The 26,339-nt window shown below is 40.4% G+C and overlaps 2 protein-coding genes across 4 annotated transcripts in view; both read right to left on the bottom strand.

Moving 5' to 3' along the window:
• The window catches only part of CLEC4A (C-type lectin domain family 4 member A), a 173,096-nt gene that overhangs the window by 91,450 nt on the left and 55,307 nt on the right, over nt 1-26,339 (bottom strand). The gene's annotated exons all lie outside the window — the stretch shown is intronic.
• On the bottom strand, nt 626-24,869 carry CLEC6A (C-type lectin domain containing 6A). 3 transcript variants are annotated; one of them, XM_060190129.1, is made up of 7 exons: nt 24,440-24,869; nt 24,183-24,315; nt 21,109-21,201; nt 19,780-19,878; nt 15,776-15,927; nt 3,039-3,154; nt 626-796 (listed from the first exon to the last, which is right to left on the bottom strand). In XM_060190129.1, the coding sequence occupies exons 2-7, from the start codon at nt 24,229-24,231 to the stop codon at nt 652-654; spliced, it is 654 nt and encodes a 217-aa protein (XP_060046112.1). In that variant the 5' UTR covers nt 24,232-24,315; nt 24,440-24,869; the 3' UTR covers nt 626-651. The 3 variants fall into 3 exon arrangements, with proteins under 3 accessions (XP_060046112.1, XP_060046114.1, XP_060046113.1); XM_060190131.1 differs by having other exon boundaries at nt 24,189-24,315; nt 24,440-24,813; XM_060190130.1 differs by lacking the exon at nt 24,440-24,869 and having other exon boundaries at nt 24,183-24,337.

Genomic DNA, 26,339 nt, shown 5'->3' with positions numbered 1-26,339 from the left:
AAAAAAAAAAAAGAACTCTCTTAAACTCCTGGTAGGAATACAAACTGGTAGAGCCCCTTTGGAAGACTGTATGCAGTGTCATTAAATAATAAAAATGGAAGTAATTTATGATCCAGCAATACCACTCTTGGGACTCTAAAACACTAATTTGAAGAACATATGCACCCCTATGTTCAGAGCTGCATTATTCGCAAGAGCCAAAGTGGAAGTAGTCTAACTGCCCACTAACAGATGACTGGCTAAAGAAGTTATGGGATATATATTCCATGGAATATCACTCTACCATCAAAAATGGCACTTTGTCCTTTGGGACAAAATAAATAAAATGATGAAAAACAACTATTGAATTGTTTCACTCATGTGAAATCCAGACAATTGATACCCATGAACATGAGGGAAAAAGAACAGAAGTAAGAAAACTATATAAGACTTGTGAGAACTGTGGTGGTTATCTTCTAGAGGTGGGAAGGTGGGGAACACAGACCTTTAGTGGTGGGTGTCATGCGGAACTTTATACTGTAATCTCATAACTTTATAACTTACTATTAATCACAAAGAAAAAATTTTTTAAAAAGATTATTCATAAGCAATAAAAAGGAAATTCTCATTTAATGATAGGTCTCAATTTAAAAGGTGAAAGTAAAGTTTTATTTATAAGTAAATCTTATTCATTTCGCATATAGAATACTCATTGGTTTCACAGACAACATCATTCCAGGCCCATCCTCTTTTTTCCCAGGAGACTATTGTAGCACATCGCTCATCAGGAGAGTTGGGCTCATTGTTATGCCAAAATCTAAGAAAAAATAAGAAAAAAGCACTTTATTAGTCACTGTTCCTTGATATATTAGAAAGCATGTATAATTGGTATTGGACACAAAGAAAATTTCAATTATTACTTTCCTTCTTTCATAGTGCCTATCTCAAAATACTCAAATGTGGATATGTACTTTTATACTTGCTTTTCTAACATTTTATTGACAATGTTTTCTATGAAATTTCTACCATGTAATTATTCCCTAGACTCTGAACTACCCTACACACCATTCTTATCCTGGCCTGGGTTACTAAACAATTTCTTTCTTAGTGACGTGTACTCCCACCACCTCCCTAAATTTCTCTGTTTTTATAGAGCTACCATAAACAAGTGTCAGGGAAATATATATATATGAATTCACCTTATTTCCAAGAAATACAATCTGTGGTAAGAAAATTATTTTGGTTGGAGTATTACACCAAAGTAAAAGACTCTGGGGTGGGTGGGGAGAATACAGGTCCATGAAAAATGATGAATGAAATAGTGGGGGTTGTATTGTTAAATGGGAATCTGGGGAATGTTATGCATGTTCAAACTATTGTATTTACTGTTGAATGTAAAGCATTAATTCCCCTATAAAGAAATAAATTATTTTAAAAAAAAATAAAAAATAAATAAATAAATAAAAAAGAAAAAAAAGAAAATTATTTTGGGAATTAAGAAACAGGGATTTGTTGTTTTTCTCAATTTTTATCATAAAGAGATATTTTAGGGTAGGGCATATAGCATAATGGCTAGACAAAGAGGATTTCATGCCCAAAGCTCCAAAGACCCAGGTTCAATCCCCTTATATCATCATAAACCAGAGTTGAGCTGTGCTCTCCTAAATAGAGAGAGAGAGAGAGAATTTAATTTCTAAATATTAGGCTTTTTATCTATAAGAACAGGAGTCATAGTAAGTTTTCAAAGTAGCTCACAAGGTTATGGAGAATCAAATAAGTTAAAGTACTATAAAATTATTTTTAATTTACACATTCATTCAAGTATTATTACATAAGCTTCCTACCATAATTAACATAGCTCTTCTAGAGATTTAAAATCTGATTAATTAGAGAAATTAAGTGTTGAAATATGTTTAGAGGTAGAAAAATAATATGGTAAAGAGCACCATTCTTTAACCTTTACTTATTATTGGACAGAGACAGAGAGAAATTAAGAGAGGATGGGAAGATAGAGAGGGAAAGAGACAGAGAGACACCTGCAGACCTGCTTTACCACATGTGAAGCTTTCTTTCTGTACAGGTGAGGACCAAGGTCTTGAACCCAGACCCTTGCACACTGTAATGTGTGTGCTTAACCAGGTGCACCACCACCTGGCTAGAGCACCATCTTTAGAGTTAGACAGACGTAAAGTTGGAACCCAGTGTCTCATGTTATTAATTTATTGACCTGGGTGAGTTATTCAACGTTTTTAAACTTTTTTTCCTTTTTGTTGCCCTTGTTGTTTATCATCGTTGTTGTTATTGTTGTTGTTATTGCTGTCATTGTTGTTGGATAGGACAGAGAGAAATGGAGAGAGGAGGGAAAGACAGAGAGGGGGAGAGAAATATAGATACCTGCAGACCTGCTTCACTGCCTGTGAAAGGAACCCTCTGCAGGTGGGGAGCCAGGGCTCATACCAGGATCCTGATGCCGGTCCATGTGCTTTCCACTATGTGTGCTTAACCTGCTGTGCCACCACCTGGCTCACAGTCATTCAATTTTTCATAGACAAAGTGAGTTGAGTTCTGAAAACTTACTTCATGGGTCCAGGTGTACCTGGTTGAGCGCACATGCTACACTGCACAAAAACCTGGGTTCAGGCCTCTGGCCCCCACCTGCATAGTGGTGAAGTGTGAAGTGGTGAAGCACTGCTTCAGGTGTCTCTCTGTCTCTCTCTTTATCTGTCTCCCCACTTCCCTCTCAATTTCTCTCTGTCTCTACTTAAACAAAAAAATAAATCAGATATTTTTCAAAAACTTACTTCTCATAAACTTTAGATAAGATAATACATATACTTAGTAAAAACTTAAAAATTAGTATATGTTCCCTCTCAATTTCTAGCTGTCTCTATCTATCCAATAAATAAAGCTAATAATTTTTACTAGTATGTTATCATAATTATATCATATTTATTAATTGTAGTATAATTATAATTATCAATATTATGACTAATAGTCCTTTCTAACAGTTTACCTGATTTTTTATGTAAATGAGGACATGTACCTGTGTCTGCACTCACCTGATATTTTCCTTATAAGGTGTCTTATCACTCCACTGCCAATCACCATTCCCTTGTGGATCGGACAGTCCCAGGAAATAAGCAAAGGATGTATTCAGATGCTGAATAATGAAATTCTGTGGGAGAAAAAGGAAGAGTCAATGGTTGAGATTTCCAGATTGAGCAGTTACTTCTTTTTGTTTTTTTAAATAATGAGTGACAAGATTGTGAGATAAAGAAGGGTACAATTCCCACCACCAGAGTTCCATATCCCATCCCTTTCATTGGAAGTTTCCCTATTCTTTATCACTCTGGGAGCATGGATAATGGAAAAAGGACCTAAGTTGAGATGAGAAACCATACCCACACACAACAACCATACTGTAAATCATTAATGCCTCAAGAAGACGGGGAGAGGGGGAAGAAAGTAACCTGGAGCAATGATATTATGCAGATGAGGAGTCCTGGATACTTACACACACACACACACACACACACACACACACAACCTGAAAGCAGTTGCTGGGAAATTGTGCAGATGCATTCACATCTGCCATGTTTTCCCCTCAGGCTACTAGTTCCCGTGAGAGTTGGGACATTCTGGGAGTGCCTGTTCCGCCATGTTATGCCTTCAGGACATTGTCTATATCCCCGCCATATTTGGAGTGCTTTGGTTACTCCTCTCCCCTCCCATTCTCACGAGAGTTATCATCCTATCCTGGAGTGCTATGGTTACTCCTCCCCCTTCCCATTCTCATGAAAGCTACTTCTATAAAAACCCTTCATTTTCCACACCTCGCTCTCTTGCCAGCGCTTCACTCCAGTGTTCAGACGCAGGAAAGGTTACTGCATGAGGCAGCCATTTTCGCTACCTCCACATGGCCCAACCTGCCTCTCTAGCACCCAACTCTGAGGTGCCAGCGCAAATAAAGATTTGTGTTCCCTCTTCGCTCCGGACCTCCTCTCTCTCTTCTCCGTGGCCCACACAACAACATCTGACGCTCAACGTCTCCCACACTCACACCCGGCCTGAGGTCCAGAAAAGCCGCCCAGACACAGGTAAGTGGCATCCACCTGCCTCTGTGGCCCTGCGTTTCCCTCCACCACGGGATTTTTTCCATTTTATGAGGAGGTGTCCCTCATAAGGATAGACATTCTATCCTTCTCTCCTGGGACAAGCTTTCGATCTCAGAGATGCCTTAATTTTTGCTACACCGTGGGTTCTCATGGCTATATTTACTATTTTCAGGATATGTACAAGGCCTCCTGCCAAAAGGTTAAGTGACCTTGAGGCTGAGATACGGGAGTTAAAGGATATTTGCTTAAGACTTAAAAGCCCTAAGCAATCTGCAGTCAGCCCCAAAACCGCTGCCTCCAGAGACACATGTTCGGTTTCTCCTGGCAGCCTCCGCTTCCACGACCCCTCCCCCCACTGCCCCTGGAGACACGTGTCTGGTTTCTTCTGCAGCGGCTTCTGCTTCTTGACCCCTACCCCCGCTGCCCCTGCAGACACGTGTTTGGCACTCCTTTGACACCTCCCCCAGCTGTCCCCACAGACACATGTTCGGCCACTTCTCTGACTCCTCCTCCCGATGCCCCCACAGACACGGGTTCGGTTTCTCTTGCTGCGGCTTCCACTTCTTTGACTCCTCCCCCTGCTAATACCTCATCATTAAGAGACCCTGTGGCTTCCTCTTCTTCGACTCCTCCCCCTGCTGACACCTCATCATTAAGAGACCTTGTGGCTGAGATACAAGAGTTAAAGCATTTAGGGACCTTAAACCATTTGCAGTCCACCCTGAGAGCTCCATCCCCGTAGATAAGTGTTCAGTTTCCCCTGCCACTACAGCACCTTCCACTTCCATAGATCTCTCCCCAGTGTCATCGAACCAAATCCACACCTTCCCAGTAAATGTGGTCCCAACTAGACAAAATCCTCAGGTGTGGCATCCATACTCCTCCAAAGGGCTTAGGGAACTCAGAGAAGCCGTGAAGTAGGACAGATTTCACGCTCCATGGACCAAGTCCATTTTAAGGAGTTTTTACCAGCACCTTAACACCCCCCAGGACTGGAAAGACCTGGTTTGTGCTGCACTCCCAGACCCCCTCTACCTACAGTGGACAGCATACTTCCGTGATGAATGCTCTAGACAATCTCAGGAAAATAGTAACAAACAGATAGCATGGAATTTTGATGCATTGTTTGGAGCAGGAGAGTTTGAATCTGGAACTCAGCAGACAGAAGCCAAGTTTCCAACAGGTTATTTTGAACAGGTACGCATCTGCGCAACACAAGCATGGGAAAGATTAACCCCAACCACAATAGAGGCCTCAGTCCCTATTAACTCTCTTCACCAAAACACTCATGAAACCTTAGCAAATTTCATCTCAAGGGTGAGGCAAACCTTAGAGAGAAAGGTTTATAATCCTGAAATCCTCTCTTTCCTCCTGTGTTCTATTGTCTGGGATGGCAAGATACCACAATTCCATCAGGCCATGCCTTAGTCTTAAACACCTACACCCAGATAATTGAATTTTAGCGACACAGAAACTTACATCAGGCAATTATGGGGCATCTGCTATATCACAGGTTTATGCAGTTACCCCACGTAATCAAAACAGGGCCTGCTTTCAGTGCGGTCGCCAAGGACATTGGCATAACCAATGTCCTGATAAGCTGTGACCACGCCTCCAGTCAGGGCAACCCCACCTCCAGTTAGAGCTACCATGCCTCCAGTCAGGGCAGCCCCACTTACAGTTAGGAAGCCAGAAGCCACGTACGGTCAGTCCAAGATGTCGTAAAGGGTTTCACTGGAAGAGAGATTGTTGGTCCAAATTTCGTACAGATGGCACGCCCCTGAATGGTACAAATTCGGGGCCTGAGATTTTGTGGACCACTCCTGTTTTAAAATGGGGTCACCCTTCTATGACAGTAAAGATTGGCAATATTCCTTTTAAATTTTTGATTGACACGGGGGCAGAAAAGATGATTTTAAGGCAAGAAGAGGTTCCACAAGATTGGGAACTTATCCCTGGACCCAGTATACATGGAGTAGGAGGGGTGACCCAATCATTTCGCACACGAGATTCACTTGTGTGGGAAGACCCGGAAGGCTCTACCGGACACTTCCGCCCTTTGGTAGCTAATATTAGCACCAACCTACTGGGCAGGGATATTCTGGAATGTCTTGATATTAGGATATCCACAGATGCCTCTGCAGAGCATAACACCCGTTCCCGCAAGACCAGGTCTAATCAGCACCCCCAGTACTAAATGCCACTGTTCGTAGCCAAACACCCCACTTAAGCTGGCTTTCTAATGAGCCTGTCTGGGTGGAATAGTGGCCTTTACCTAGGGATAAGCTAGAAATTTTAAAAGAGCTTGTCCGAGAGCAGTTGTCCTTGGGACACATTCGTCATTCTAGAAGCCCATGGAATACTCCTGTCCTTGTGATTAAAAAGCGCTCGGGAAAATGGCGCCTCCTCCAAGATCTCCATGCAGTGAATAAAACCATGCAGGTCTGGGGCTCCCCCCAAAGGGGTTTGCCTCTTGCTTCTGAAATTCCCACAGGAATTCCAATCATAGCTATTGATATACAAGATTGTTTTTTCTCTATTCCCTTGCATCCACAAGATTGTAAACGTTTTGCTTTCTCTGTTCCTTCTATTAATAACGCCAGCCCTGCTGACAGATTTGAATGGGTGGTGCTGCCCCAGGGTATGGCCAATAGTCCTACAATTTGTCAGGAGGCTGTTAAATCTGCCCTTGTCCCACATATTCATAAGGGCCTTAATGTTTTTCATTATACAGATGATATTTTAATATGCGGAAAATCAGATACAGCTCTCTATGCCTTACGTGATTTTCTCATTCCTGCATTAAAGAAAAGCGGCCTTACTTTATTTAATTTAAAATCTATCGTGTCTGAGATGAGAATGGCTGTTCCTGCCCTTTTTTGTGGACTGTTAGCCTGTATGATAGTTTTCCATCCTTTCACTTTAAGTCTGTGTTTATCTTGTTGTGACAGATGGGATTCTTGCAAGCAGCATATGGTTGGGTTATGTTTTCTGATCCATCCCCCCACCCTGTGCCTTTTGATGGGTGAGTTTAAGCCATTGACATTTATTGATATTATGGATTTAATGTATTGTAGTGCCATTGTTCTAAGAAAAAAATTTGTTTACTCTGATATATGCAAGTATTATAGTGATGTTCTTGTTTATAAGAGGTCTTTTAGTACCTCTTTCAGGGCCGGCTTGGTGATGGTTGCCTCCTTTAACTGTTGTTTATCTAAGAAGGTTTTGATCCCTCCATCTAGTTTGAATGAAAGTCTAGCAGGATATATTATCCTTGGTTGAAACCCTTTTTCATTCAGGGCTCGATAGATATCTTGCCACTCCCTTCTGGCTTTTAGAGTTTGAGTGGAGAAGTCTGCAGATAATCTTATGGGTTTTCCCTTGTATGTGACTTTTTGTTTCTCTCTTGCAGCCTTTAGGATCCTTTCTTTATCCTTACTTCTTCTCATTGTGACTATCATGTGTCTTGGTGTCTTCAGGTCTGGGTTGATTCTGTTTGGTACTCTCTGGGCCTCTTGAACCTTGACATCCTTTCTGTTATTCAGGTCTGGGAAGTTTTCTTGTATTATTTCCTCTAGAATGTTTGCTTCCCCTTCCTCTCTTTCTTCCTCTGGCAGGCCAATTATACAAATGTTACTTCTTTTGAGATCATCCCATATGTCTCTGTTGTTGTTTTCAGTGTCTCTCAATCTCTTTTTAAGCTCTTTCACCTCTTTCTTTGTTTTCTCTAACTCATCCTCTGTCTGACTAATTCTGTTTTCTGCTTCTGTTAGTCTGCTTTCCCTTGCCTCAGCTTCTTTCTTCATTACAGCTATTTCAGCTTTCAGTTCTCTAATTGCCTCAAGATAATCAGTATTTTCCTTGGAGGTCTCAACTGTTGTTTCCCTAATACTGCCATTCCTTTCCTCCAATGTTGTTTTCATTTCTGTGATTAATAAGTTTATTATTGCTTGCATACTTTTCTTATCTATGGTTACTTCTGGCTGATTTGTAGTTTCTTCTGGGCTTTTGTCTTCATTCATTGGAGTAGCAGTTTTATTTGTTTTTAATCTACCCATTTTTTTATTTATGTGTTTCTCTTTTTTATGCTCTGTTGTTCCTCAGTTGTTGTGTCTTGAGTACAAGTAACACTGTACTAAATACCTTTATGACAATTGTACTCACCAACCTCCGGAATTACAGTAGCAACTGAAGTAAGTATTGAAGTAGTTTAATCATTACCAGTTAGCCAAACAATTTCTACAGTCCGTGAAAAAATAGTAACCAAATCCCAGTGAAGAAAGAGAAAAGAGAGGATAGCAAGAATAGACAGTTATGCAAATCTACTATCCACTGTATATTCTAGGGGTAACAAGAGGGGAAAGGGAACTAGAGCACAGATACACACATAGAGAGTCCACTCCAAGTCAGATTTCTTCCCCAAAGTAATTCACAAATTCAGAAAGGCAAAGAAGAAGGAAGAAGTGTATGACAAGATTAAAAAAGAGAGAGAGAGAGAGAGAGACAAGAGAGAGAAAAGGGAGAAGATAAGAAAAGGAGTTGTAATTAAAGAGCAGTGCAAGGAACTTCCCAAATGTGTATCAGTGAATTAAAAAAAAACACCCTGTTTGGTGGTATGGTACCACCCTGTTTGGTGGTATTCTGCTAGGAGCTGGTCCCCAGGGATTGCTTATGGGGGGAGGGGGGGCGGGGAGGATGTATGCTTGAAAATTAAAAGGAAGAAAAAAGAATTTTTCCCCTACTCTAATTCTTAACCCTAATTAAGTTTTAGTCATCTCCTTGTCACTGCTATGACACCTTATTGGCTGGCCTGCTAAAGGCAGAAAATCTTATTGTCTCCAGGGAATGTGTTTGGAGCTCAGAGGCTAGCAGCTTCTCTGTCCGCCATCTTCCGGGAAACCCCACCCTCCAGACTTTTTTAAAGGATTTCTCGAAAATGAAAACTAGCTCCAGGTCCTTTGATCCAATGAGAGCTATACTCAAGAAGTCTTTGGATCCTCCCTCAGGGTCGCAGTGGTTCCTGGAGACTCCCAAGAGAAAGCCCCCGAGCTAAAGTGCTCTCTCCGGGTCCTCTGCCGGCTGCCCAGCAGTGCTCTGCAACCGGCTGGCGGAGGAGCCGCCTTCCCAGGCGGAGGACAGTGCCGGCGCACTTGCCTTGCCCGGCGCTGCCTGGTAAGTCTGGAGCAGCCCGCCCGCTAGTCCGTGCCACCTTTACTCTAATTCTTAACCCAAATTAAATTATAATCACCTCTTTGGTGTCACCCCTTATTGACTGGCCTGCTAAAGGCAGAAAATCCTACCATTGCCAGAAGATGTGATCAGAGCACTCGCTGTTAGCAGCTTCTCAGTCCGCCATCTTCCCCCATCCCCCTCGAAAAGTGGCCTTAATGTGGCTCCTGGGAAGATACAGCTAGTTCCTCCGTCTCTTTAATATTTACAATAACTCGGACTTACCTCCTATTATTCTTCACTGGCAAACACCATCAACTCTCCCATCTATTAAGGTCAAATGGAGAGACCCACTTGATAAAATTTGGAAAGGGCCTGATCCTCTATTGACCATGGGAAGAGGTTTTGCATGCATTTTCCCACATAATTACTCTAAACCTATCTGGGTTCCTGCCCGCCATGTCCGACAAAACCCTCATGATGGCACTGTTATCCCTGAAGAACAAGAAATACAAGAGAACTAGCCACAGGATACATCACAGGATCCATAATATGACATGGCAGAACCTACAAAAGTTGGCTCACAGAGCCCTCTCTCCTACCCCTTCCCTGAATGTCTTATGTTATGAATGGCCAGTTGTGTTTTGTGAGTGAGTGTGCTGAATGACCAAAAATTTTTGTATGACCCATCTGCTCAGAAGTACTCTAAATGCTAAAACCATTGTCACTAACATGCATTAACTCTCTAAGTAACCTGAGTCTGCTTATAGTTCAAAGTCAATTATAGTAAACCTCTAACAGTTACAAGTTTTATTGTTTTTCACAAGTAAGTGATTACAGCTATCAAGCCTTCATATGAGGAATCATCTGTTCATATGGTAAGGTATTAAACTGTAAGAAGTTCCTCCATATCCAACCTATGTGAATTAACAACATTCACATATTCTTGTACACTTAACTGGTGTATCTTGTCTTGCCACCACAGGCCTGCCTTTGTCAGCCAACAATTTAAAGATGTTTCCCTTTATAACATCACCCATGCCACGGACATCCTTTACTACCCCCAAAGACAAATGGCCGTTTCCCTGGACATCACATCCACTGACTGCTTCCCTTAGACTTAAGATATGATCCCACCTCTTCATACCAATGGATACATTCCCCCTTCCTTACCTGTCTACACTTAGTTGTAGGACCCTAGTTTGTTTTACTTCTTCTGCTCCCAATAGGTCCTATAATTTTTTTAAACATTCTAATTAATTTATTAATGAGAAAGAGAGGAGGAGAAAGAAAGAACCAGATATCTTTCTGGTACACATGCAGCCAGGGATCGAACTTGGGATCTCACACTTGAGAGTCTAATGCCTTATCCACTGTGACACCTCCCAGACCACGGTCCTATAATTCTTAACAAGCTCATGGCCTTTTGCAGCAACAGATTGATGCCATAAAGATGCAACCTATACAAACTCACTATCATAGGCTGGACATGGCAGAATATTGAGTTGCTGTGGAGGATTTTCCCCCCTCCATCAGAACGTCCACCATGTAGAGGGCTGGCTAGCCAATGATGGGTAAGAGGAAACTAGCGCTATCCAGTCAACTAAGACAGGGCACCTGGTATTACTGGGCAAAAATGACCAGGTGTTCCAATGACGGGTAAGATGGAAGGCTGATCCCCAACCTAAGACAGGCACAGTCCACCCTGCCACAAAAAAAAGTCTGCCAAACATCAAAACATGATATAAGACAGGGGGACATGTGGGGAGCCACATGTGCCCTCAAGGTTGCTATTGGCATGGCCATAGAGTTTATGTTAAAAGATAGTTCCTGGGAATCGGGTGGTGGCGCTAAGTGCAAAAACCAGCTTGAAGATCCCAGTTTGAGCCCCTGGCTCCTCACCTGCATGGGAGTCACTTCACAGGCGGTGAAGCAGGTCTGCAGGTGTCTCTTTCTCTCTTCTTCTCTGTCTTCCCCTCCTGTCTCCATTTCTCTCTGTTCTATCCAACAACCACAATATCAGCAATAGCAACAATATAATTACAACAATAAAACAACTAGGGCAACAAAAGGCAAGATACCAAAAAAAAAAAAAGGGATAAGATAGTTCCCACTTCCCTACAACTTAGAGTCTTTGTTAAAAGATAAGTTCTTTTTCCCCATGAATATATAATAATAAATGAATAGGAAAGATACATCCCCCAATACTCAGTTGGCTAAGGCACCAAACCTCTTTTTCTATAAAGCATTCAAATCAGATACCCTGCTAACCACGAGAAGCAGATTGTTTGTGTTTCTTCCACAGGAATCCCGGAAAAAACCATCTGGACCCCTGCACACCCTGACATCATCAACTAGATGGCTCGACTACAGTGGCACACCCCCCGAAACCCTAGATGTCACCTGATGCGATCTGAAGAACCTGATTCACAGACTCCAAGGACAGAACCTTTTTACTGCCTGTCTGCCTTTCCTGCTTTTGCTTTGACCTGTCACGTTTTGGCTGTTCCAGCTCACTCTCTACAGAAAAGCAGAATTCCAGAGGCTGACCTTCCTCATGCAGCATTTCATCCCCTGCCATTTCTCCCCCTAGTCACCTACTTTGGACTGAGACTTCCATCGGACTTGCTGGAATACCCTTTGGACACTTTAGACAATTTTACAGCAGCTTTCTTCCCTTCACGTTGCTGGTTTTTCATAGACTGACCCTGAGTAGTTCATAGACTTTACACACTGTTGCCCTGGGCATTAGATAAAAGGAAAGGGGGAGATGCTGGGAAATTGTGCCAATGCAGTCACATCTGCCATGTTGTCCCCTCAGGCTACCGCTAGTTCCCTCTAGAGTTGGGACATTCTCGGAGTGCCTGTTCAGCCATGTTGTGCCCTCAGGGCATTGTCTATATTGTGATATTTGGAGTGCTTTGGTTACTACTCCCCCTCCCATTCTCACGAGAGTTATTATCCTATCCTGGAGTGCTATGGTTACTCCTCCCCCTTCTCATTCTCGCGAGAGCTATTCCCATAAAAGCCCTTCTTCTTCTGCACCTCACTCTCTTGCCAGCGCTTCACTCCAGTGTTCAGACGCAGGAAAGGTTACTGTGTGAGGTGGCCATTTTCGCTACCTCCACGTGGCCCAACCTGCCTCTCTAGCACCCAACTCTGAGGTGCCAGCGCAAAGAAAGATTTGTGTTTCCTCTTCACTCCGGACCCCTCCTCTCTCTCTTCTCCATGGCCTAAACACAATAACATCTGGCTCAACAACAAGCAGTGGAATCACACATATGCAAGACCCCAGCTCCACAAAAAAATAAAAATATTGTTTCACCTTCAGGAAGATTTATATTTTCTTCAAGGCATGTGAATTGGCTGCTGATTTGGGTGATTAATTGCCAACACTTCTATCTGAATCTGAGTATAGAGGAAAACTAAATTTTTAAACATAGTTTGTTATTAATTTCCTTGATTGGGAAAAGTCTAAAGGCAGAGTGGAGTCTGGTTTCATTGCACATACTTCATTCATTCAGCAAAAAGAAAACAGGGGCCCACATGACTACCATTACTCAGTTGTAGGTGTTAAAAACATAGAAAATTCATGTTGATCTTATCTTTTACTGTATTAAATAAAGAAGCATTTCTTTTCTTTTTTATTTTCCTTCTTTTGAGGTGAGGTATTCCTCTCACCGCTGAGAGAATGGCTTACATCAACAAATCAGAAAATGACAGCTGTTGGAGAGGTTGTGGAGAAAAGAGAACACTGCTTCACTGCTGGTGGGAATGCAAACTGGTACAGCCTCTTTGGAAGACTGTACAGGCAGTCCTTAAACAAATAAAGAATGGAATTACCTTATGACCCAGCAATTTATCCAGTGGACACTCAAGAAGGGACATATGCGTCCCTATGATCATAGTTGAATTATTCACAATAGCTTAGGAGTGGAAACAGTCTAAATGTCCCTCATCAGATGACTGGCTAAAAAAGTTATGGGATATATATTCCATGAATACTACTCTGCAATCAAAGAAGATGATATTGTTTCCTTTGGGACAAAATGGATGGAACTGAGGCTAGTATGCTTAGCAAAATATGTAAAGAAATGAAAGACAACTACCAGATGGTTTCACTCATATATAGAATCTAGAGATCTGAGTTACATGAACTTGCCTCCCTCAAAAAAAATCCAAACAAAACAGAAGCAAGCAAGCTGTTTGTAAGACCTGTAAGAACTATTGTGTTTATCTTTGGGAGGTGAAAAAGTAGAGACACAGAACTTTTGTGGTAGGCCTGGTGTGGAACTATAAATTGTAATATTACAATCTTGTAACAAACTATTAATAACAGATTTAAAATTTTTTGACTAAAAAATTAAGTAGAGAGAGAGAGAGAGAGAGAAAAACCATCTGCCTTGCTGATGTCAGCAGGATGGTGGAAATAGAAGACTAGTAGCAACACTACACCCTGTGGTTCACATACAGTTTTTAGTTCAAAAAAAAGTGCAGACAGACACTACACCCTTCCTGATTTTCTCAACAAAAATCACAAAGATGCAACCATCAAAGCAGTGGAATGCTGACCCAATGACACACACATATCATACATAGATATCAATGGAACAGAACTGAGAAGCTAGAAACAAGTCCTCACACATATGGCCAAATGACTGGCAATAAGGTTCTAAAACTCCACTATGGGAAGTATATAAACTCTTCAACAAATACTGTCAGGGAAGCTAGATATCTACAAGAAAAAAAAGAACTAAACTGGATCTTTACCTTATAACAAATACAAAAGTTTACTCTACATGGAAGAGCTAAAGTTTTAAAAATCATATATGGAAAAGCTCTGTGACATTGAATTCCCTGAATATAACACACCAAAAAAAAATCCTAGACACCAAAGAAACAATAGATAGCAGTAATTGCATAAAACTTCTATGCATCAAAGGAAATAGTAGACAGGGTAGGAAGGCAAGCCACAGAATAGGAGAAAATATTTTCAGGACATATATTTGATAAGCTGTTAATGCCTGAAATATATAAACACTCCTGCAATTCTAACAGCAGAGAAATAAACTTTACAATTTTAAAATATGGGAAAGGATCTGAATAAGCATTTCTCTAAAGAAGGCAATACTGTATGGAAATATAATTAGTCTTGCTAACCACTAGAGGAAAACAAATCAAAACCATAAAAGACACCTTCTCACACCCATTAGTGTGATGATCAGTAAAATGAAGAGAAAAAAAAATAGCAAGTGTGGTTAAGGATGTGGAGAAACTGGAACATCTGTGTCTTCTTTGAGGAATTAAAAAATAGCACAACCACTATGTAAAGATAATATGACAACCAATCAAAAAATTAAAATTACTAAATTTGGAATATACCTAAAGTAGACCTTCTAGCTTTCTCCAAAATGGAGACCCCAAATCTCAGCTTCTATGACCTTGCCTTTAGGTTATTGATTATTTAATAATATATTATGCTTTATATCTTAATGATTTTTTAGCCACCAAGTTCCAGATGCTACAATGATGCCTACCTGACTTACCTATGCAGATGAACTCACCAGTGTGACCTACAGCCCCGCCTCCCCAGAGCCCTGCCCCACTAGTGAAAGAGCGAGACAGGCTGAGAGTATGGTTTGACCTGCTAAAGCCTATGGTCAGCAAAGAAGCAATTACAGAAGCCTTCCACCTTCTGCACCCCATAAAGAATTTTGGGCCATACTCCCAGAGGGATAAAGAATAGGAAAGTTTCCAATGGAGGAGATGGGACACGGAACTCTGGTAGTAGGAAGAGTGTGGAATTGTAATCTTGTTGATAATTATTAAGTCACTAATAAAAAATAAAATTAAAGAATTACTAAATGGTCCATCAATTCTACTTCTGGGTCTACATCCAAGATAATTCAAAGAAGAATCTCATATACTTGAACACCCATGGTCATTGCAGTGTTGCTCACAATAGCCAAGGGGTAGAAACAGTACAAATGTTACCCATACATGTCTGAAATAAAATAGGATATTATTCAGAGTATAAAAGGAAGAAAATTCTATCATATACTACAGCATAGATGAACTTTAAAGACATTAAAATGTTAACACAAAAGAACAAATGCAACATGGTCTCACGGGAGAATCACCTCAAATCATCAGCACATAGAACAGAAAGAATGGTAGATACCAGTGGAGGGAGCAAATAAGCAGATACAGTTCAGTAAGTCTAGAGTGAAGTTTTTCAAGATGAAAAGGTAGATTTTTGCAAGAAGGTGATCATACTTAATGCAACTGAGTTGCACACTTTAAAAAAATTAAAGTGGGACCAGGTGGAACAACATACTAGCTATGTAAAAGACTCATGCCCCAGGCTCAGACATTCCAAGTTCAATCCCCAGCACCACAGTAGGCCAGAGGTGAGCAGTCTCTAGAAAATTAATTAATTAACTGTGAAAGCCAAGATGGCAAATTTTGTGTTATTTCCACAATGAAGACTACTTTTCATGGAAGATGAGTACCTGCTCTGCTTTTGTGTTGATCACCACCAAATGAGCCCCCAATGCAATGCAGTTCTTCTCACTCTTAGCCCAAAACTTCCTCTCAGTAGAAATGAAGTAACAGCTGGAACCAAATGACATCCAGGGACCTGGACAACACCCCCAGACTTTTTCTGTGTTGCATAAAAGAGAAAGTGGATGCAAGATAAGACAAACAACATGAAATATATATGTATCAATTATGCAAAATTCCAAAGCATTATGGTTGGTTGCTAGAGGGGAGTTTCTCTTTTAATTTTGTTTTACTGCTCCTCTCCCTCTGAATTACATAACTTGAAGCACATAGAATTGATTTTGATTGAACATGCTTTAACATTCAGCTCTTTATGTTTACTAGGACTTACCTGTAGAATTGCTTTGTGGTTTTTTTTTTTTTTTGTATAAATAAATAAATAACAGGGTTTTTTTTTTTTTTCTATTCTTTAGTCCCTGTATTTTAGAAGTACCAAGTTCTCTCAGAGTTTCAAATGACTAACACAAGTGGGCCTAATAAAACAACCTTCTTAATAATATTGGACAAGTCACAGAGTCACAAAATTTTTAAATGGAAGTGAGGACAGAGAGATAACATAATTATACAAAAGACTTTCATGCCTGTAGCTCCAAGGTTCCAAATCTCACTATAAGCTAGAGTTAAACAGTGCTCTGATAAAAATAAAATTAAATAAGTAAGTTTAAAATAATAGTAGTAGTAAATACAATGAAGATGATCACTTCTCACAGAGTGGTTATGAGCATTAGAATTCTGATACCTCATTAGAATTCTGACTTCATGGGTTGGGCGTTAGCACAGCAGGGTTAAGCACACATGGCATGAAGCTCAAGGACCGGTATAAAGATCCTGGTTCAAGCCCCAGCTCCCCACCTGCATGGGGGGTCACTTCACAGTTGGTGAAGGAGGTCTGCAAGTGTCTATCTTTCTCTCCCCCTCTCTGTCTTCCCCTCTTTATTCCATTTCTCTCTGTCCTATCCAACAACAAAGACGTCAATAACAACAATAAAACAACAAGGGTAACAAAAGGGGAGGGGAACTGCCTCCAGGAGCAGTGGATTTGTGGTGCAGCACCAAGCCCCAGTAATAACCCTGGAGGCAAAAAAAAAAAAAAAAAGAATTCTGACTTCATCATTTATCATGTATGTCCTCAGACAAGAACTTACTCTATTTGAGGATCAGTGATTTCACAAATGTTATCCATTGCACTTAAAACACTTAAGAATCTAAACATGGAAGCCAGACAGTGACATAGCTAGTTAAGTGCACATGGTGGAAAGCACACAGACCAGCATCAGGATCCCTCCAGCTCCCCACCTGCAGGGAGTTCGCTACACAGGCAGTGAAGCAGGTCTGCAGGTATCTATCTTTCTCTTCCCCTCTCTGTCTTCCCTTCCTCTCTCAGTTTCTCTCTGTCTTTTACAACAACAATAATAACAATAGCAATGATGATAAACAACAAGGGCAACAAAAGGGAAAAAAATTTCTACAAAAGAATCTAAACATATATTCATTTTCTACCCTTTCTCCATAGAAGGACTAGTTTACCACTCTCATAAGATTAAAATATATATTTAAATCCATGAGCATATTTTGATCAAATAATAGGCTTTTAGTTTTAGTGTACAATTAATATGTTGTATACAACATATTGTCAAAAAAGTCATAATGCATTTTTACATGGAAAACAATGTCATGAATTTACTGACACTCCAATATAATTTAACATATTATGTATCTTTAGGTATACGAGCTTAGTGATAAATTGTTTTGATTAGGTTTAAAATTTTTTAAAGGTATACTGTATTTGGTCTTTGGGTTTACTTTTTCATCCCATATGGTCAAGATTCATTCACGTTCTTTTGAGAAATGTCATTTCACAGGTCTGTTACTTACTCAGTAATACAATTTCACATCTCCCCTAAATATGCATTTTCATACATCATCCACCATCAAAATCCCACTGCCCCACCAATCAAGAGTACTAGGTCCTTTCCCCATACACACACACACACACACACACACACACTTTAGTAATAATTTGAGACATAGTCAAAGGCTTATATGTTTCACTCTGTCTTAGATCATCTGTATTTGTAGTTCTCCTTCCGATTGTCTTCACTTAGCATGATTCCCACCCCTAACCAATTCCATCCAGGTTATACCAAAAAACTATGACCATATCACATCTTCTTTATGCATTCATTTGGCACTGAATATGTGGCTTCTTCCCAAATCTCAGCTATTGTGAATACTGCTATAGTAGACAAAAGTATGCATTTATCTTTCTGAACTGGTGAGTTTTGTGTCCTTCAGATAGACATGTGTTAGAGAACTTGCTAGATCATATAACAACTGTATTTTCAATTTCTTTTTTTTAATATTTATGTTATTTATTTATTCCCTTTTGTTGCCCTTGTTGTGTATTTTCAATTTCTAAGAAATACCCATATTGTATCAAACTGCCAATACCCATATTCAGTGCAGAAGCAACTATAGAAGCCAGACCTCCTAGCTTCTGCATGCCATAATGACCTTGGGTCCATAATCCCAGAGGGATAAAGAATAGAAGAACTATCTACAAAATGGAGGACCCCAAACTCTTCATCTGCACTATTCCAGCCCTTAGGTCATGATTGGTCAACAATTTGTTTGCCTTTTTATGTTAACTCTCTTGTCAACCACCAGGTTCCAGATGCCAGCATGATGCCTACCAGATATCCCTGGATAGACAACCCCACCAATGTGTCCTGGAGCTCCGCTTCCTCAGAGCCCTTCCCCACTAGGGAAACAGAGAGACAGGCTGGGAGTATGGATTGACCTGTCAACGCCCATATTCAGCAGGGAAGCAATTACAGAAGCCAGACCATCCACCTTCTGCATCCCACAATGACCTTGGGTCCATACTCCCAGAGAGTTAAAGAACAGGAAAGCTATCAGGGGAGGGGGTGGTATACAGAGGTCTGGTGGTGGGAATTGTGCGAAACTGCACCCCTCTTATAATATGGCTTTATCAATATTTCCTTTTTATAAATAAAAAAATTTAAAAAATAAAGAATAGAAAAGCTATCATGGAGCAGATGGGATACAGAGCTCTGGTGAGTGCTCCGAACCCATGGGAAACGCATGACATCAGAGTACTACCAGCTATAAACTCAGGCCTGAGCCACAGAAGAATGTGCACTGCTCCCTGTAGTGTTGATACAGGTGTTTGCCAGTGAATAGGATCCAGAGTTAAGGCTGCAGAGATGTGCCCTGTGTGGTGGGACTGAAGGACCCCACTGCTGTGCTGCCACTACATCACTACTAGGGCTACACACTCTGCACCAGCACTCTTCTTTCTGTCTGGAGAACTCCCCAGGATTCCCTGGCCCTGAAAGTCTAGTGTCCTTAAGGGAGAGAAGGGTGCACAGTTCTCCTGAAAGGAATCAGCAGCTAGGTGGGTCTGCATCTCCCTGGATGGCAGTAGAGGTGTCTCCAAGATACCTCTAACAATACTCTACCAACTAGGTTGTCAATCAGATTGGGAGAAATGACAAAAAATTTCAGACAAGCAATAGCTAAAGGAAATCACTAGCACTAAATAACCCTATGTGAAATAATAAAGAGATGTAAACAAACCAAGGACAATGAATTGTCTCACTTATATGGAGTACATAAAGAAACAGAGCAAGGGAATAAACAAAGTCAAATGGAAACAAACTTTCAGACTTGGGCTAAAGACTTGGCCTAAAGGTAACCTTGGAGGGCTGAGATACAGGTGGATCCAATAGACTTTGGTGGAGGGATTTTGGTACTTTGGCGGTGGATGTGGTAACCTACTGTGAAGAGGTCTGAATTTGTACTTCTAAAGCATAGTCTAGTTAACCAAGCAAGCTTCAAACAAATATATTTTAAAGAGTAAAACAATCTTGAACTCAACTATGACCTCTCTCTGGGAAAAAAGAAAGTCTGATTAAGTAGCACATCTTACCTGCCCCCCTTGTTCCTTCGCTGAAGCAGGTTAGACTTGAGTATGTATGAAGCTGAGACAGTTTTGTGCTGGTTTTGCCATATGTTAACTGATAAGTCACTATGAGAAAGAAGAAGAAAAAGTATTCCTCCATTTTCTTGCTGAAGAGCTTTATGATCTATAAATCTGTGCCAAACTGATAAGAGTTCCAAAGCCAGTACTCTCTTCTCTATATATATAAACCTGGTATCAGCCAAGCAGTAACAATAGAGTTGAGCACAAGATTTGAATGCTAGAGGTCCCAGTGAGAGGGTGAGAAAAAGATAAAGAGAGAGATAAACATCTGAAGACCTGCTTCACCACCTGTAGAGCTTCCCCCCTGTAAGTGGGGAGGGGGGGCTCCATCATGGGTCCTTGTGCTTAACTGGGCACACCAGCACCCAGACCTTTTAATGACTATTTTTGGGGGGTGGGAGTTTTCCTTTTTCCACTTTAACAAATACTGTAATCTGTTAAAACAAAACAAAAGGTCTTCATCATTCTGGTTGCTTTTTCATTCTTATTTTATTTATAAAATGGAAACATTGACAAGACCATGGGATAAGAGGGATCAATATCTTTTTTTTTTTTTTAAATAACCTTGCCGTTAAAAAGAGAGCCAAATTTTACATAACAGACTAGAAATTTCTCTGAGACTTTTCACAAAATGAAATTGAAATGTTTATTACATGACAAATTCACAAAGGAAGAAAACATTTTGTTCCTAAAGATCTCCAATACTGGGTTTGAATACATCTCCATCTCACATTAGGGAAGACTCCCACAGGACTATCATAGTGCTGTCCAAAGTATTATCAATCTAAAAACAAACACACCGCCTGGGAGAGGGTGCAGTGGATAAAACATTAAACTCTCAAACATGAGATCCTGAATTCAATTTCCAGCATCTATATACCAGACTCTGGTTCTCTGTCCACTTCTTCTCTCTCATAAATAAACAACTCAATCCTTTTTAAGAATAAAATAAAAGCAAATGCAATTGCAATCTGAATCGTGGGATTAGTAACTAGAAAAAAGCAATCAGCTGTGAGTCACACAAAGAAAGATGTCCTTGAGGAGGGAGAAAACTAACATTTTATATGCAGGAAGGAGCAGGACAATGTGAAAACCAGGTAAACTAAATCTGGAAGCAGAGTCAGTTATCAAAAGATGGGAGAGAATGAAGGAGAATAAGAAGGCTAATTCAAGAATAAGAGAATTCCAGATTAGAGTTATGCTAGGTAATTAGTTAAATGCTAGGGAATTTTTCTAGAACATGATAGCAAAAGGGAACCTTGGTGAAGAACTTACCCACACAGCCCACAATGAAACAAGTACTGAGGAGCCCAATGCAAATCATTGCAACAGACCAGAGCCGTGCTTGAGAACGCCATTCTGCTTTCTCTGTCAGATCAGAAAGACAAATGCAGTCATTAAGGCTGAGAAAGTCAGCCTTTCTAAGACTTCTAGAACAATAATGAAATCAAACCAAGAACTTTAGAAGACTTAAACTGAAAGTAGGGAGAGAGCTAAGAAACTTCCTTAAGGGATCACATCCCTGTGGACCCAGCTGAGGACACACACTATGTACGAGGACCTGGGTTCAAGCTCCCGGTTCCCAACTGAAGGAGGGAAGCTTCACAAGCAATGAAGTAGTTCTGCTGATGTCTCTCTTTCCCTCTCTCTTTTCTCCTTCCCTCTCAATTTCTCTATGTCCTATCAAGTAAAATAAAGGTGGGAAATGTCAGATTCTTCAGTGTAGGCACTGAGCCCCAGAGATAACCCTGGTTTTAATTTTAAAAAATAAAATAAAATAAGAAGCCTCCTCCACAATAAATTCCCAAGTAGTAACTCTAAAGGCTAAAACAACCTGGGCAAAACTCTGCCCGAGTCCACTGTCATTCCACTTTCTTATTCTTTCTTCTAAATTAAGCTTGAATCTAGTGACTCCCTGTCGTCCTCAAGCCACCACTTCTGTCTCCCATTTTTCATGCTTCAGTGTTAATATTCATGCTCCTGATTTCCAGGAAGTGTGGCCATGCAGTAGCAGTCTCTTAATACTGGGTACCCCATCATCTTTGTACTCTGACATAGACATGATGGGCCTCGACCTCTAATAGATCCTTCTCTCTCTACCTTCACTGGATACTTCCAACAGGAAAGTCATCAAAAGCCCTCTTCTGGGCATCTCCAGGACCATGTTCTTACTATAAAGTAGCAAATGGAGGGACTGCCCCATACTCCAAAGGGAGGCTGGGTCAATCTACTCTGCCACTCCTCGAGAAAGTCCTGAAATGAGAGCAGCCTAGAAAGTCTCAAGCTGTCACCATGGGCTGCAAGCTCAGACTGACTCAGAGGTTACACAGGCTACTGTGCTAAATATGAATATATATGGGCCCTAGGTGAGATTGATGGGGTAAACAGTTAATTGTACTTATATACTTTCTTCAAGGGATCCAGGTGGTGACACATTTAGTTAAGCACACATGTTATAATGTACAAGGACCGGGGTTCAAACCCTTCCTCCCCACCTACAGGAAAAAATGCTTTGCAAGTAGTGAAGTAGGTCTGCACGTGTCTGTCTCTTGCCCTTTCTGTCTCCCACTCCTCTCTTGATTTCTGGCTGTCTCTATCCAATAAGTAAATAAAGATAGTAAAAAATTACTTTCTTCAAGATTGGGAGCTGCTTTTTACCTTAATTCAGCATTCTAGGCCTATTCACAACTCTGACACTATCTCCCCAGACAATATATTTTTAAATTTCTTTATTAAATTTCTTTATTTTAAATTTCTTTATGTAATCTTTATCAATGATTTACAGATGACAGTAAAATACAATAGTCTGTACATGAATAACATTTCCCAGTTTTCCACATAACAATTCAACCCCTGGATAATATTTTTAGTCGACCTGCATGTTAGCTATCAAGCTTGGGCAAAAATTACTAAAGTCATAGGCTCCATGGAACATACCTAAAATATTCTTCCTGGCTTCTTCCCACCCAAAAACCCACTAATTTCGTCTGCTCCATTCCTACCTTTAAATTCCTGTTTTTAAGTAATTTGCCTTGTTTTATGTAACTTACTGCCTTTCAGACACCAAGTTGCAGATGCTGCTATGATTCCAACCTGATTTCTCTGGGTAGATGACCTCACCAATGAATGTATACCTAAGTCTCACCTCTCCAGAGCCCTACCCCACTAGGGAAAGATAGAAACAGACTGAGTGTATAGATTGACCTGCCATCATCCATGTCCAGCAGAGAATCAGTTACAAAAGTTAGGACTCCCACCTTCTGTACCACCAAAAGAATTTTGGCCCATATTTCCAGAGAGATAAAATAGGGAAGTTTCCAATGCAGAACACAGAACTCTGTGGTGCAAACTGTATGGAATTATACCCCTATTATCTTACAATCTTATAAATCATTATTAAATCACTGATAAAAAATTTTTAAGAGTTGGGAAAAAATTCAGTCTCTTCCTCTTTTATGTGCTGTTGGTTCTGAGGTTATCTATCAGTTTCCTATGAGTCTGCTGGAGAGGTCTAATCTCTATCCCTTCAGTCTGCCTAGTGTCCACTTCTCTAGGTAACATACCCTTTTTTTTTAAAGACGCCGTCTTTTATTAAAATTATTTTCCATATTGTATAGTGAACTTGCTAAAAATAAAATCCAAATATGGCTTAGGCATAATTTCAGAGCTTAAAGACACTGTACATACATAAGCTACTACAAATCTACAGAATAAGAAATGATTAAAATTATATTTAGCACAAAAGCTTTCCTTAAGTAAAAGTAAATTCAGAACATTACTTGATCATCAAAATACTTTTATTGACACAATTCTTGCAACTTATTTTCAAGGTAGAATAAGACATTAGCCATAATATCATGGAATGTTTCAAAATTTTTCGGTAACCAGACATAAAAGCTCTATTCGACCACATTTATAATTAAGTCAACTACCAGAAGTGAAAATCTTCTCAGCGTTTTCAACAAATTTCTTCCTCAATTTTACTTCACAGAAACTAGAATATGCTAAATTATCTCATGTTTTCTTTTTTGGTGGGAGCTGTTCTATAAATTTCTCCTCTAATCTATTTTTAGAGTGACAGGTAATTTCCTTTGAAATTGTTTGAAATTGTGAGCGTCCAATTTGTTATTTTCCATAGTCAATATTTAAAACATCTACTAATCTCCTTTGCTTCGGACATACAATTTTTTTTTAGAGAGAGACAAAAGCAGAGAGAGAGAATGAAAAAAACACAGCACTAAAGCTTGAACATGGCACAGCAGTGCACTAGCCAAGTGAGCTGGTACACTCACCAGCCCTCAGCATACACTTTTACCTTCCTTTCTGGAATGGAGAAAAGGAGTGTTCACCTCTACCTTGATGTTGTCCTTCTTGTGGCATTATGTGCAATCCTTCCATTCAGATGGCGCCAGAGTCTCTTGTTTCTTTCCTTGAAGTTGTCACTCACAGACTGGGCTCATTCAAAGATACCAGAGGGACACTCTGATGAGGATAAGAGATTCCAATAAAAAAGAATACCTCAAAAGAAGAAGTTGTGGTTTGAACTAAAGTTTCCAGTGATTTAAAATTAGCAGGAAACTATAGGAGAGGAAATTGAGAAACGTACCCAAAACTACTCATAGGACTTTGACAATAGTCACACCACATATCAAGTTTGTGGCATTAATTCCTTTTCTTCTTTTTTCCCCACCAGGGTTGTAACTGGGGCTGGTGTTTACACACGACTCCACCATAACCAGAGGCTCCTTCTCCCTTTTTTCCTTTATTTTCTGTCTGAGACAGAAGGAAATTGGAAGAGAAAGAAAGGACAAGTATTATGAGTCACTACTCAGAGAAATTGAAAAAGACACAAAGAAGTGGAAAGATATTCCATGTTCCTGGGTTGGAAGAATTAACATCATCAAAATGAATATACTACCCAGAGCCATCTACAAATTTAATGCTATCCCCATCAAGATCCCAACCACATTTTTTAGGAGAATAGCACAAATGCTATAAATGTTTATCTGGAACTAGAAAAGACCTAGAATTGCCAAAATAATCTTGAGAAGAAAAAACAGAACCGGAGGCATCACACTCCCAGATTTCAAACTGTATTATAGGGCCATTGTCATCAAAACTGCTTGGTACTGGAACATGAATAGACACACTGACCAGTGGAATAGAATTGAGAGCCCAGAAATGAGGCCCCACACCTATGGACATCTAATCTTTGACAAAGGTGCCCAATTACCAGATAATGTGATGATAACCATAACCATTGTCTTTTTGAACCCTAAGACAGCAGGAACCTCACAGTTCCACTATAGAGCCTATATTTCCCCCAGTCCTGGAACCTTAGGGTAAGGCCCACTTTCCCGCATACTTTCCACAATTCATATCAAGTAATATTGAATCCACCAGTCATAACCTAATCAACGCAGTGAGTGCCACCCCAGCATGCTTCACTTCAGACTGTGTCCAGAGACTTCAGGAGTGGAATGACAACCCTTCAGCTTCATCACTTGGGTGAGACCTTTCCTTTCATAGTATTCTCTAATCCCATTCCAGGTAGTCTACTCCCCAATAAAGTCCCCAAACTTAGATGTAGACCAGGTCCCCTGAGAGAGAGCATATGTTCACACGTGTTCATAAACCAGGGAAAAATATATACCTGAAAGCAGAAGTACACAAGAATCTGCAGAGAGTACCCCCACCCCCAGCACTTCATCTGCACTATTCCATCCTTTAGGTCCATGATTGTTCAACAATTTGTTTGGCTTTGTAGGTTAACTCCCTTTTCAGGCACCAGGTCTCAGATGCCAGCATGATGCCGACCAGACTTCCCTGGACTGACGACCCCACCAGTGTCCTGGACCTCCACTTCCCCAGAGCCCCACCCTACTAGGGAAAAAGAGAGGCAGACTGGGAGTATGGATCAACCAGTCAACACCCATGTTCAGCGGGGAAGCAATTACAGAAGCCAGACCTTCCACCTTCTGCATCCCACAATGACCCCCAGTCCACACTCCCAGAGGGATAGAGAATAGGAAAGCTATCAGGGGATATGGAGATCGATGGTGGGAATTGTGTAGACTTGTACCCCTCCTATCCTACAGTTTTGTTAGTGTCTCCTTTCTTAAATAGAAAAAAATTATTATCCTCTAAAAATATTTCATTTTGGATTTTAGGTAAGACTTTATCTATGTGCTCTAAAGTATTATATGGGACTTATTCAACCATCTTTTATGGATATGGCTTAGGTGATTAATTTAGCAAACTACAATAACAGCCATGGTATAGTTCAGCTATGTATTGAAAACTGAAGATTCTAAAATCTATCTACAAAGGTGATTAAGCACCCCTATTGCATCAAGGCTCATAGACATGTTCATAATTGGTTTCCCTGAGTAGGCAAGGGAGGCTGAAAGTGCTATAATATCAGAGGCAGGCTTGATGAATTCCTTGCCATAACTCAAGGATTCTGTGGTGCTTCCTAACATGCTTTCTCCACAACGTAGCTTTTC

The sequence above is a fragment of the Erinaceus europaeus genome, chromosome 4 (assembly GCF_950295315.1).
Source record: "Erinaceus europaeus chromosome 4, mEriEur2.1, whole genome shotgun sequence".
Lineage (NCBI taxonomy): Eukaryota > Metazoa > Chordata > Mammalia > Eulipotyphla > Erinaceidae > Erinaceus > Erinaceus europaeus.
Note: the sequence above shows the minus strand (reverse complement) of the source record. Positions and strands in the feature narration are given on the sequence as shown.

Excerpts from the sequence above, each read along its gene's own strand:
- CLEC6A (XM_060190129.1), bottom strand. The coding sequence starts at position 24,231 with ATGGAAGGATTGCACATAATGCCACAAGAAGGACAACATCAAGGTAGA. Across the intron at positions 21,202-24,182 it reads AGGACAACATCAAGGTAGAG|AGAAAGCAGAATGGCGTTCT; the intron begins GTGAACACTCCT and ends CTGATCTGACAG. Across the intron at positions 19,879-21,108 it reads TTTCATTGTGGGCTGTGTGG|TGACTTATCAGTTAACATAT; the intron begins GTAAGTTCTTCA and ends TCTTTCTCATAG.